At 35.8% G+C, this 13812-nt stretch overlaps 1 protein-coding gene across 2 annotated transcripts in view; it reads left to right on the forward strand.

Moving 5' to 3' along the window:
• The window catches only part of USP34 (ubiquitin specific peptidase 34), a 220397-nt gene that overhangs the window by 139333 nt on the left and 67252 nt on the right, over positions 1-13812 (forward strand). For both annotated transcript variants that reach the window (XM_045827191.1, XM_045827192.1), the window contains exons 34-37: positions 4588-4788; positions 7676-7758; positions 12883-12923; positions 13058-13182. In XM_045827191.1, the coding sequence (XP_045683147.1) occupies positions 4588-4788; positions 7676-7758; positions 12883-12923; positions 13058-13182 (450 nt within the window). The remainder of the gene's footprint in view (positions 1-4587; positions 4789-7675; positions 7759-12882; positions 12924-13057; positions 13183-13812) is intronic.

Below are 13812 nucleotides of genomic sequence, written 5' to 3' on the forward strand. Positions count from 1 at the left end.
GTTTGCCACCCAAAGTCAAGTCTCGGTCCACCAACACTTATCCCCTCTATACTTTCCTTTACCTCCCCCCACCCCATTCCCCCAGTAATCACCACACTGTTGTCTGTGTCCATGAGTTTTCTCTTTTTTTCCCTTTTTGCCCAATTCTTCTACTCCTTCAGCCACCCTCCCTCTGACAGCTGTCAGTCTGCTTTCTATCTGAGTCTGTCTCTGTTTTGCTTATTACTTCATTAGATTCCACATATGAATGAAATCATGTGGTACTTCTCTTTCTGAATTGGAGAGAGCATTATTCAGATTTTTTATTTCTTTATCAATGAGTTTTGGTAGTTTTTGTATATCTAGAAATTTGTCCATTTCATGTAAGTTATCTGATTTTTTGACATGATTGTTCATAGTACTCTTACAATCCTTTTTATTTCTGTAGAATTGGTAAAAAATGTTCTCACTTTTCATTTGTGAGTTTAGTAACTTCACTCTTCTCTTTCTTAGTCCTAGCTAAAAGCTTGTCATTTTTTTTGTTTTTGAAGAATCAACTTTTGTTTTCATTGATTTTTTTCTATGGGTTTCTTTAATTTTTAAGATTTTTTGTTTATTTATTTTTAGACAGAAGAGAAAGGAGAGAGAAAGGAGGGACAGAAACATCAGTGTGTGGTTGCCTCTTGCATGACCCCCACTGAGGACCCAGGCATGTGCCCTGCTGGAAATTGAACCGGTGATCCTTTGGTTCACAGGCCAGCACTCAGTCCACTGAGCCACACCAGCCAGGGCTCTCTATGGTTTTTTTAGTCTCCTCTTTAGTTCTTCTGAATTTTATTATTTCTTCTTATGCTAGCTTTTGGTTTAGTTTGTTCTTTTTCTGGTTCCTTAAGTTGTAGTTAGATTGCTTATTTTAGATCTTTCTTGCATTTTCAACATAAATGTTTATAACTAAATTTTCCTATTAACACTGCTTTTACTGTGTCCCATTAGTTCTGTATTGACCACACATTTTATCTTCCTTTGTGAAGTTTCTGTTCATATCTTGGACTTTTTTTTTGTCTCAATAAAGAATTGTAAGGCTGAATTTGCACAGTTTTTAATTTTTTTTGCCAGGTACATGTACCATAGTGCCCTATTAACCATGGGGATACGTTCCAAGATACCAGAAGGTGCCTGAAAACTATGGATAGTACCAAATCCTGTATATACTGTTTTTCCCTTTACATACATATACTTTAGAACTTTTCTTTGTCATATCTGAATTGGCAGCATCATCACTCTTGCATCGTGGGACCATTACTAAGTAAAATAAGGGTTACTTGAACATGAGCACTGAAATACCAAGACAGCTAATTAGTGATTAATGGGTACATTATGTGTACAGTGTGGACACACTGAACAAAGGGATGATTCATGTCCTGGGCTGGACAAAGCAATAAAGCAGGAAATTTTATCATTACTCAGAATGGTATGTAATCTAAAACATATGGATTGTTTTTTTTAATATATTTTATTGATTATGCTATTACAGTTATCCCATTTTCCCTCCTTCACTCCCCTCCACCCTGCACACCCCCTCCCACCCACTTTCCCCCCCTTTAGTTCATGTCCATGTGTCATACATATAAGTTCTTTGGCTTCTACATTTCCCATACTATTCTTACCCTCCCCCTATTTTCTACCTACCATCTATGCTACTTATTCTCTGTACCTTTTCCCCTTCTCTCCCTCTCCCACTTCTCTGTTGCTAACCCTCCATGTGATCTCCATTTCTGTGGTTCTGTTCCTGTTCTAGTTGTTCGCTTGGTTTTTGTTTTGTTTTGTTTTAGGTGTGGTTGTTAATAATTGTGAGTTTGCCGTCATTTTACTGTACATACTTTTTATCTTCTTTTTCTTAGATAAATCCCTTTAACATTTCATAAAATAAGGGCTTGGTGATGATGAACTCCTTTAACTTGACCTTATCTGGGAAGCACTGTATCTGCCCTTCCATTCTAAATGATAGCTTTACTGGATAGAGTAATTTTGGATTGTAGGTCCTTGCCTTTCATGACTTGCAATACTTCTTTCCAGCCCCTTCTTGCCTGTAAGGTCTTTTTTGAGAAATCAGTTGGCAGTCTTATGGGAACTCCTTTGTAGGTAACTATCTCCTTTTTTCTTGCTAATTCTAGGATTCTCTGCTTAATTTTTATTTTGGGTAATGTAATTATGATGTGCCTTGGTATGTTCCTCCTTGGGTCCAACTTGTTTAGGACTTTCTGAGCTTTCTGGACTTCCTGGAAGTCTATTTCCTTCACCAGATTGGGGAAGCTCTCCTTTATTATTTGTTCAGATAACTTTTCCACTTGTTGCTCTTCCTCTTTCCTTTCTGGTACCCGTATAAATCGAATGTTGGAACATTTAAAGATGTCCTGGAGGTTCCTAAGCCTCTCCTCATTTTTTTGAATTCTTGTTTCTTCATTCTTTTCTGTTTGGATATTTCTTTCTTTTTTCTAGTCCACTCCATTGATTGAGTCTGTTTCCTTCCCATCACTATTGGTTCCCTGTGCATTTTCCTTTATTTCACTTAGTGTAGCCTTCATTTTTTCATCTAATTTGAGACCAAATTCAACCAATTCTGTGAGCATCCTGATTACCACCAGTGTTTTGAACTGTGCATCTGATAGGTTGGCAACCTCTTCGTCGAGTAGTTATATTTTTTTCTGGAGCTTTGATCTGTTCTTTTGTTTGGGCCTTTTTTTGTTTGTTTTTTGTTTGTTTGTTTGTTTGTTTTTTGTCTTGATGTGCCTGTTACGCAGTGAGGGGCAGAGCCTTAGGTATTCACCTGGGTGGGGTAACCCACCTTGCTGGATTGTGACACTGTGTGTGGGAAAGGGGTCTGAGAGGGAACAATGGCTCTTGCTCCACTCTGTGCTGGATTTCAGTTACTTCCCCAGCTTTCCCCAAGCAAATTGGGCTCTTCTGGTGCTGATTCCCATGTGGATTGGCTTGTGTACATTCTAGGGCTCTGTGGGTCTCTCCGGTGAACTCTTCTGTGAGGCTGGGAGTCTCTCCCGGCACCTCAACCCCCACAGGTGATTTTGCTAAGTGGTTTGAGGCTTTATATCCTCGTGCTGGGACCCAGAGTTGTACAGTCTGTCCCATTTACCTAGTTTCGCCTGGTTTATCTGCACGCAGATGTGGGACCACCCAGTCTGCCAATGGCCTTGCACACTGCGCTGTGCTCCACAATGTGCTGCCTCACTGGGTCGGCCTTGCGCACCTGGGTCCACCTCTCCTACCAGTCTGGATGAATGTGCCTTCTTTAACTCCTTGGTTGTTGGACTTCCATGCAGTTCAGTTTTCTGTCAGTTCTGGTTGTTTTTTGTTTCTAAATTGTTGTTATCCTTGTTTTGGTTATGCGAGGAGACACAGTATGTCTACCTATGCTTCCATCTTGGCTGGAAGTCCAACTTGTTTATATCTAGAATTTTCCCTATATTTTCAGACTGTTGTTGACAATGGGTAATTAAAACCACCGAAAGTGAAACTATGCATAAAGTGGGGCTACTACAGTGGGACTATTTTTGCTCAGTCGGTGGCTTGCATATATAAACATTGATGGTTCTTTAAGTAGAGTTTTTAATTTTAATGAAATTTGTATCCTATATAAGAAATCCTGTTTTAAGATCACAAAGATTTTCTCCTGGGTTTTTTTTCCCCTGTTAGTTTTATTGTTATCTTCACAGTTAGGTCTGTGATGCCTTTTACATTAACTTTTGCATATGGGGAGTAAGGTTGAAGTTTTGTTTATTTTTGTTTTTTTCATGTGGCTATCCAATTTTTCTAGTACCATTTGTTGAAAGAGCATTCTTTCCTCATTTACATTTTTTGGTACCTTTCTGGAAAACCAATTGTGTAGGATTGCTGTGTTTTTTGGTAGTGGAGTTAGGAAAATAGGAAGAAGAGGACTATTGAAGAGAAAGCTCTGAAACTCTCATCTTGTTTATAAGTATTACTCTTATTTAAGGGAAGTGTTTTACTTAAATTTTAAAGTACCACTTTAGGTCAGTTAGAAATATTATACTAAACAATATTTTACCCAAGAAATGGTTCTTTTACTTTAAATATACACACATAAATGTAATAGTTTCAGTTGAATTATTTTCTAGAATTATTGAGGATTGCTTTATCTGCAGAATATTAGAGTATGTTCATCTTGTGTGAAGAAACAACTTGTAATACTTTGCCTCTCAATTCATTTTTTTGTAGGTAAATATCTTTGTTATCATTTTAGTATTTTTTGAAATTACAATACATTTGATTAGGATAACTCTTAAGACCCTATATCTTTTCTTTTACACATATTTGTATGATGCTTTCATGATAGAATTCAAGTGTCATTTCCATTCATTAAATATATCCTGTTAGTGTTTAGATAATTTTTCTTCATTTTTATGAAATTGGATTATTACTAACCATAATAAATGTGCAGCAAAATTCTATAGCATGTGGATTAAGTACTAGCTATAATTATTTTTATTTTCTAGCTTTTCATTTCAAGTTGTATAGTAGCCATGTTAAATTAATTAAAATACGGAAATGACATTTTCTTCTTATCCACAGTGGCAACTAGACTGTCTTGCTTGCTTGCTGAAGCTAATATGCCAATTTGCAGTAGATCCATCTGATTTGGATTTAGCTTATCATGATGTCTTTGCCTGGTCTGGTATAGCAGAAAGCCATAGGAAAAGAACTTGGCCTGGTAAATCAAGAAAAGCTGCTGGTGATCATGCCAAAGGTCTTCATATACCAAGATTAACAGAGGTAATGTACAGAAGTTATTAAATTGTAGTAATGAACTTACGTATGTTTTAAGAGAACTTATGTATTTTTGTTTTGCCAAAATGGTGAAGTACACTAATGCATAAGAAATGCTATTCTACTATACCACAGTATGACTTAACAGCTGAAGTGATGTCTTCAATTTAAAGCAGAAGTAATTATGAAGCAATAATGCTTTTCAGTCTATCGTCCAAAATGCAGGAATGAATTACATCGCTTTTTAATGTTATCCAACTGTAGGATTGGGTTTATTATTTAGACACAGTTTAATACATATATTGCATGTATTAGGGTCCATTAGGAAAACAAACCACATTAGATATTTCAAACAGATGAAGTTTAAGATAGAGAATTAGTATTATGTGTATGTTTTAGAGGGCTGAAAATACAAAAAAGGAAACATTGAGGTAACCTAGACAGGTAACCATTTACCACTCTTAGGGTTTGCAGAACATATGGAAGGAATAGGTTGGGGTGTTCAGAAATAAGATGCTTATAGGAGGAATACTGTTGAACTGGGGTTTAGACCTCTGAAGAAAGGGGTTCTACTACTGCTTCTGAAACCAACTGCCTTTTCTGGGTGAAATACTTCTGGAGCAGTGCTAACAAAAACAGCAAGGAAGTAATAGGTTGACAGAACCTAATAAGAATCCAGCTGGCAAAGGTGGTAGTTGATTTGTCATGTACCAGCCCTAGAACTGCAGAGCAAGTATATAAAATGGTAGATGGAGAGCTGAAGAAAATGGAACAATAGCCAGCAATAAAATTAGAATTATTTATGACTGAATTCTGCTGTTCATGTGATCATGTATTTCCCTTCCAAAGTTGCTGTCAAGAGAACTAGGAAGTGGGAAGAGATGAAGATGAGTTTTGAATGAAATCTCTTACTCATTTTGTAACCTTTTGAGAATAGCACCTAACCTTATACCTGCCCAAGAAACACCAGAGTAATGAGTTGGTTACTGATAGAGAAATATTGTGGTGATTAGGGATTGGAAACTGCAGGTATAAATGGAAACCCAAAGCTTACATCCCTTTTGGAACTTTAGGGTTAAATGGGGAAAACAGTCAGTGCTACTATTTTAGGGTTAAATGGGAAAAATGGTTTATGCTAGTATTCCAGGTTATAATACAAGAAGCTCAAATTGAACGTGCTCCTTTTTATTGACTCATAATCTCGAAACTTTTGAAAGTTACACTTTTAACACATAAGCATAAATAAAAGAATTAAAAACATTTATGTAGGTACAGAATTAGTACTACCCATGCATAATGCTCACCCTTATTTTTCCCTCAAAATGTAGGGGAAAAATGCTCATTATACACAGCAAAAAATGTACTGTATTTTTCAGATCATAAGATGCATCTAGGTTTTAGAGGAGGAAAATGGGGGGGGGGGCAAAGTTGAAGCAAAAAATGTGGTAAAATATCTAATAACATAAATAATATAATATTTCACCAATGTAAATGTACACAAAACTGCAGCATTAACAACCATTATTCCTCCCAAATTTGGGCAGGGGGTGGAGGAGGGCGGGGGGAAGAAAGAGAGTCAGTCTTATAGTCTGAAAAATATGGGTAAGTGTGTGTGTGCACACACAGGAGTTTTGAAAAGAAGTGACTTGTTTTTTAAAAATAATGCAAGTACATTCTTATTGAAAATAATTCTGAATATGCACATGACCTTCTCTCCAGTCGTAGGTGACTACCCTTTAAAAACATTATTTTTTTAGAGAATTTTTCTATCCACATGACACTGTTAGGTTTTTGTAGTTCACAAAAGGGACTTTTAAGTATAATATCATTAGTTTATTTTCTTCATAATAATTAGAGTTTAGTACGTAAATCTAAGCTGTTCGGGAACAAAAGCCTTATATTAATTCTGGTGACAAAGTCATCTAATTTTGATGTACTATAGATAGTAATGTACTATCATTCATTATTTCATTTGTTCTCTTTAATAGTGTTGAAGACGGTTCAAATTCCAAAGTGACCTTTCAAATTTAATTCTGAACACAGTTTTTCTTGAACCTTTCCTGATTCTGCCAGGAACAGGTTTAGTTGCTACTCCCGTGCTTTGTGCATTTAGCACATTGTATATACTTGTGTTACAGTGCTCTCTCTTTTTTATGCTGCACTTGTCTAACATCTCCAGGATGGGAACAGTGCTATAATTAATAAGTGCCAAGAATTGGTTCTGACCTACAGAAAGGATTCAGTAATTTTTATTTCAGTAAATTAGCAAATTATTTTTCGATATATGGATAAACAACTATAATTTTAAAATTAAGTATTTATTAGAATCAGGCAGCTTGAAAGTTAGCAAAGTCAACATTGAACCTCAGGATTTTAACTCTAAAATCCACACTCTATGTTATTGGTATATTATATTGCTTTTCTATATTTTATTGTGTCTGAGGAATCTGCCATTGCTTGACTTTTTTCTTGTTTTAAAAGTAAAAAATGTTTAATTCTTCCCTCATGCCCTAAAAATCCACTCACATGTAATACACAATACTTTTCTCGCCCAGTTGGGTGACATGCAGAGAATCATGGATCAAATATAAAGAATAGCTTTGTCTATTTCAAATTTGTTACGTTTTTTTTGTTGTTGTTAAAGTTACTGCCTTAAGTTTGGATACAAAATTCTGGTTTCGTAATATTTGATATTTTTACTGTATTTTCAGACAAGACCAAGTGTGTTCAGGGTGGTATGGGCATAGACTTTTTTATTGTATTTTCAAATAGCCATTCTTAAGATATTCCTTTTCTTGTCCTAGATCAAAATTAATTTGGAGTCTTGGGTTAAAAATGAAGTGTTGTGTTCAGTGCATTTAAAGATGTTTAAAATGTTTTTTTTGTTTTAAAGGTATTTCTTGTTCTTGTGCAAGGAAGCAGTTTGATTCAGCGACTTATGTCTGTTGCTTATACATACGATAATCTGGCTCCTAGGTATGATATTTTTAATTTAATTTATGTATGTATTTATAGTAAGACTATAGTGTTTTAAAATTCTATTTTGAAAAAAATTAATACTTAATAGAAAAATTGTAGGGTGCTTTAATGAACTCCCATACTGCTTATTTAAATTTGAACATTATTATAAACATTTGCCAGTTTTATTGCATAATCATGAGTATGTGTTTTTTGTGTGTGTGTGTGCAAAAAACATTTATTTACATATTGTCCTAAATCTTTCAGAGTAAATTTTGGACATCATGACCATTAACCCATAAATACTTTGATGTGTATCTCCTAAAACCAAGAACATCTTCTTGACCACTACAGTAAAATATTTAAGTTTAGGCAATGTTATCTAATATACCATTGATTTTCAAATTGTCTCATTAATATTCTTATAACAGTTTTTTTTTCTGGTATAGGATTGTGTACTACTACTGCACTTAGTTGTCATATTTATTTAATTTGCTTTAATCAGATTACTTTATTAGCCTTTCTTTGATGAATTGACATTTCTGACCAGTACAGGTCAAGTGTTCTATAATGAACCATTCAGTTTGTTTTTCTGATTGATTGTTTTCCTATGATTAAATTCAGATTATGCATATTAACAGGCATACTCCATAAGTAATGTGTCTTTCCCAATACGTTCTAATGATGTCAGTGTGTCCCATTATTAGTGATACTAATTTTGATCAGTTAACCTGGTTTCCTTTAGATTTCTCCTTAATAAGGTTTCCTATTTTCTATTTTGCAATTAAAAGTAACCAGTGGGAAGATATTTTGCAACTGCTTAAAATTTCTGCTCCTAATAAAGTTTCATTCAGTAACATTTTTTTAGCATTCAGTGATGATTGTTGCCTGAATTAAAAATATTAGTATGTTTTCAAACTATTGATTTTCTAGCTCTTAGCATTTCTTTTGTGTTTACTAGTTGACATTCTGTTGCGAGGAAGTGCTTTCTCTTCCTCCCTTTTATTTATTATCAGTTTGGATTTTGTTTTATTCAACATACAATTCATTACTAAACACTTTGCTCAAAATATACCTGAGTTGGCCTTGTCAAGCTTGTTCATAAGTCCTTTTGACATAGCCCATTATTTTGTGTGAAGAGGAGGAATCCTTTTTTTCCCGTCTTCTAGGCTTGTACTTTCCCCTGCCTTATCCCTAGAATCAGCCATTTTCTTTAAGTCATAGTTCCTGTTAGTGGGGAACCTGAAAAATGTGGGTGCTTGGTATAGTCCTTGCTACCAGTATTGCTTGTAGACCCTCAGTGGACAGAGCTGGAAATGTGTGTATGGGAATATAATTAAATCATGTGATATGATTTCATTTATTTGAGCTATGTTGGAAAATTTTTTAATCTGTAGAAAATTTTAAAAATGTAGAAATTAGAATATGATAATTGCTGGCTAATACATGGGACCTGACTATATATATATGCCTTAAATAATCACATAAAGTATGTTAAAATATATAAAATTAATTTCTTAGTATTCTGTAGGCATTATGTTGGGCTGACATTTACAATGATTTTTTTAAAGATTTTATTTATTTTTAAAGAGAGAGGAAGGGAAGGAGAAAGAGAGGGAGAGGCAACCACATCAGTGTGTGGTTGCCTCTTGCACGCCCCCCACTGGGGACCTGACCTGCAACCCAGGCATGTTCCCTGACTGGGAATCGAACCAGCGACCCTTTGGTTCATAGGCTGGCACTTAATCCACTGAGTCACACCAGCCAGGGCAACATTATTCTTAAATGATTTATAAAGCTAATGTAAACACCTTTAAAAGTTTTTAATATTATTTATGGCTAATAGTTAATTAGCTGTTTTTAGATACTATTAAAATAATTTAAATTTAAAAAGTCACCTTTATTGACAGTGGTTGCACATAAATAGCATGATTTTTTTAAGATATCTTTTTTAATGTACTTTAATGTCTGTTGTAATTGAATTCCCATTTATTCCTTGATCAACATCTGCTGTATCCTACCAGACTCGAAAAGTTGTATGTGAACTATGTGTTATTTTATTCCACATTATATTTTCATTGCCAGGCACCTTACCTCAGTTTGTAAAAAACTATGAGTGGATAACATGGGTAAATGAAGAAAGGGCTATAACATGCCCTTGAACACCCCAGCCACCAGTTATTTTCCAGCTGAATTTATTTCCTAATTCTTCTCTCCTTGTCCTCCAATGCACACTCTACGTCACTATCCCATACACTACAATATATTGAGTTACAGCCATTCAATGACTGCTTTAGTCAGCTTTTTGTTCCCTTAACTCTGTGTGTTAACCTCACACAATGAAAAATAAATATGCAGATTTGGTTCTAGCTGCTGCTATCCAAACTAGTTTCCACTGTGGCAATTCCTGTTTTCATTTCAGCATTTCTGTGCTTTTACTTATTAATTGATTGATTTGAAAGAGAGACAAGAAGGGAGAGACAGACAGACATCGATTTGTTGTTCCACTTATTTATGCATTCATAGGTTGATTCTTGTATGTGCCCTGACTGGGAATCTGCAACTTTGGTGAGTCAGGATGATGTTTTAACCAACTGACCTACTTGGCTAGGGCCAGCAGTTCCATTTTTAAAGAATTCATTAAAATCTGTAAGCTCCCACCCCCTCACTCTCAGTTTATCCTGTTCTAGGAGTTTTGTATCAGTTGGGGCAGCCTGAACAAATTTTTGCTTGTGTTATCAAAAATTGTCTGTTGCTACATATTTAAAAGATAGATGGGTATGCTGGTCTAGTAAAAACTATATTAATACGATAAAATTAAACATACTATATGTTTAATATTAATACTTTATTTATAACATTTTAAATTTTTAGTAACTTTTACTTTAAAATCAATAATATGAGTGAGCCTTGCTTTTGGGGATTTTTGAAAGGTGTTTTGTGTTACACATTTCAAAAAATGTGGGAATGCTAGAGATTTAATTTGCTTTTCACTATTCATGATGGAGATTGGCACTAACAATACAAAAGCATTAAACAGAAACTTTCATGGCTGAAAGCTTTTCTGAAGGGGTTTGTTGAACAAAATGCTAGCCAGAAAAAGGCTAGGTCCATGTATTACAGGAGGGACTTGCAGCGGGCCAAGGTACTGTTACCTAAGCAAGCTCCCTTCCCTGAGGTCTGTCTGTACTAGGTTCATCTTGCCCACTGCCAGATGTTAGGAAATGTGGCTCTCAATGCTAGAGTGTGATAAAAAGGAACTATTTATTCAAAAGTTATGCAGGTTTAGAGTAATGGCGAAATGTAACGGTTAAAATCCCAGTCTGTCTAAAACACCCACAAACACACACAGTCCTGCCTTATTCCGCTTTGCCTAAGCAAGCCAGTCTCAGCAGTACAGTATTTCAGGAAAAAAAGAAATAGAATTCTGTAGCTCCGCCAGACTCCCAGTTCCTCCCAGTAATCCGTGCTTGGCTGAGCAGGTCTCCTGCAGTCCCCAGCACCATCAGCTGTGTCACCTGGATCTCCAGTTCTTAATCCAAAACCATGGAGCACCTACTCATGGCCCACCAGTGAGAGTCCTTTTACCCCTTTCCTTCCCATATGGTCTCACATCGTCCTCTTGCATAGTCTTGCATTGTCCCTTCTAGTCCTGCATTGTCCCTGTTGTCTTCCATCCCACTTGGCGGCCTGCCTTTAGTTTAAATTCCAGCCTGGAACCTCCTCCATAACCCCATTTTTAACTCCTCCCACAATTAGCTACACCTGCCAGCACTCCGGCAGTTTTCAGCCTTTCTTGGCTACCACAGTAAGTCTCGGCAGGCAAGGCCCCCTGGCATGGAGCGAACCATCTTCAAGATCTGTAAAGGGGAGTTGCCTCACAGTTACTTCCTGAGTCAAAGTCATCCCCATCTCCCTAGCTAGCCTGCTGTTGATATGCAAAATAACCAGTTTTGCATATAGATGTGAAGACTAGTCTGCTGTTACTGATGTGCAAGCTAACTCTCAGTGGCCCTGCTCCTTGTGTTGCATCCCTCAGCCAGACTTGTGGGGGTCCCTGACTGTACCCCACTAGAAATCTCCCCTTTGGGGGGCCTTGAGGCCTCCCAGCCTACATCCCGTTACACAGGGGCATGAAATCACCAATAACAGGGCTAGGTGGAGTAAACAACATGTCCACCATCCTGGAGTTGATGGGCTTTTTATACATTCTGTTTTGGGGGAAAAAAGATGTAAGTTGTTTTGAAAGAATTTACATTGGGCCCTGGCTGGTGTGGCTCAGTGGATTGAGCGCTGGACTGTGAAGCAAAGGATCACCAGTTCCATTCCCAGTCAGGGCACATGCCTGGGTTGCGGGCAGGGCCAGGTCCCCAGTAGGGGGTGTGTGAGAGGCAGCCACACATTGATGATTCTCTCCCACTCTTTCTACTTTCCCCTCTCTATAAAAATAAATAAATAAAATCTTTAAAAAAGAAAGAGTTTACATTGGGTACATGTAAGAGGGATGGTAGGAAAAAATAAAGTAAGAGCAGCTCTAGGGTAGGTGCATAGTCCCTAAGGAAGAACTGTTGACTACTTTTGATTTGTTGAGGACAACAGTCATGAGTCAATTCAAAGCTCCAATGTGCATTCAGGAATGTGAGCAGTTTATTGTTAGTTGGCTCACAACTATTAACTGGTTAAATATTCTTGTCTTTTTCTCTCACTCTCTGGCTTGCTATAATTTAATTTAGAACATCTCAGAATCTTTTTCCTGTCAAAGGAAGGGCATTTTATGTCAGTGCATGATTTATTTTTTAAGGAGTCTGAAGTTTAGACTAAAACTTTATAACCTTCCTCTTTGTAATACACATCTCTTTAGTAACTAAAGTATGAACACTTTTTGAGGGTTCACTTTTATGAGTCATTGTTGGTGTCACTCAAATTTTGTGTATTAAATCAACATTTATTTGGTGTTCTAAGATTTTACCAGTGAATTTTAAAAGAAAAGATAAATATCACAGAAAAAAAATAAAAGTAGCTTTCTTAAAATCTAATCATTTTAGGGGGAAAGTTACATATACTTTAAAGGATATGTGATAAAAAAATTGAGTTTAATTTGTTGCTAAATTTAATTAGTGGTGATATGTTTTTACTTTACAGAGTTTTGAAAGCTCAGTCTGATCACAGGTCTAGACATGAAGGTAAGGATTCAAGAAAGTTAATTTTTAATAGGTAAAGATTTGGATAACTGGATACATTTATATATAACATTTTTGTTTACAATACAAGCCTTTATAGTTGAATTTTTCTCCTGTTTTTTTTTTTTAATTTTTAGTTTCACATTATTCAATGTGGCTCTTGGTGAGTTGGGCTCATTGCTGTTCTTTAGTGAAATCTAGCCTTGCTGACAGTGATCATTTACAAGATTGGCTAAAGAAATTGACCCTCCTTATTCCTGAGGTAAGATAAAGATTGAAGATTAGTAGTTACTCTCATATTTTTTCATGTTGTTAACATTGACAATAAAAAGGAGCTAAAAAAATAAGTGGACATGATTCCATAAATATATCATGTCATCTGGAATGTGCTCTTTTAACTCTTTAGGATCTAGAATCTCTTAAACTGTGTACACTTAAGTGTGAATGTTAAATATTCTTTACCACTCATATTGTCTTTTTCTGAGATAGTTGTTTACAAACTGATTATTTTGCTTTGGTTTGTTTGTTTTTTGTTTTTGCTTTTTTCTGTCCAGGGGTACCTGATCATTTATTTTGATAATTTATGTTTTAGAGAAATTGTGTTTTATTTCATTGGAGTGTATCCTTAGATACAAAAGAAACTAAAAATAAGTCAAATGTATTTTCTTTTTATTCCATTATGGACACTAAGGAGGGCAATATCATTTTCACAAACAGTATCTTGATATTATACTATATTTCTAAATGAAATAGTAGAAACACACTCTATCACTTAGTCACCACAACCACATCTTTTTTAGACAGCACTGTCTAAAACTTTAGGTCTGAATTGTATTTGTGTTCTTGTTCTCGCTCTGTCCCAGAGAACCACTGTGGCATTTGGGAAGATCCC

The sequence above is a fragment of the Phyllostomus hastatus genome, unplaced genomic scaffold (genome assembly GCF_019186645.2).
Source record: "Phyllostomus hastatus isolate PE091 unplaced genomic scaffold, TTU_PhHast_1.1 phas_scaffold_78, whole genome shotgun sequence".
Taxonomy (NCBI): Eukaryota; Metazoa; Chordata; class Mammalia; order Chiroptera; family Phyllostomidae; genus Phyllostomus; species Phyllostomus hastatus.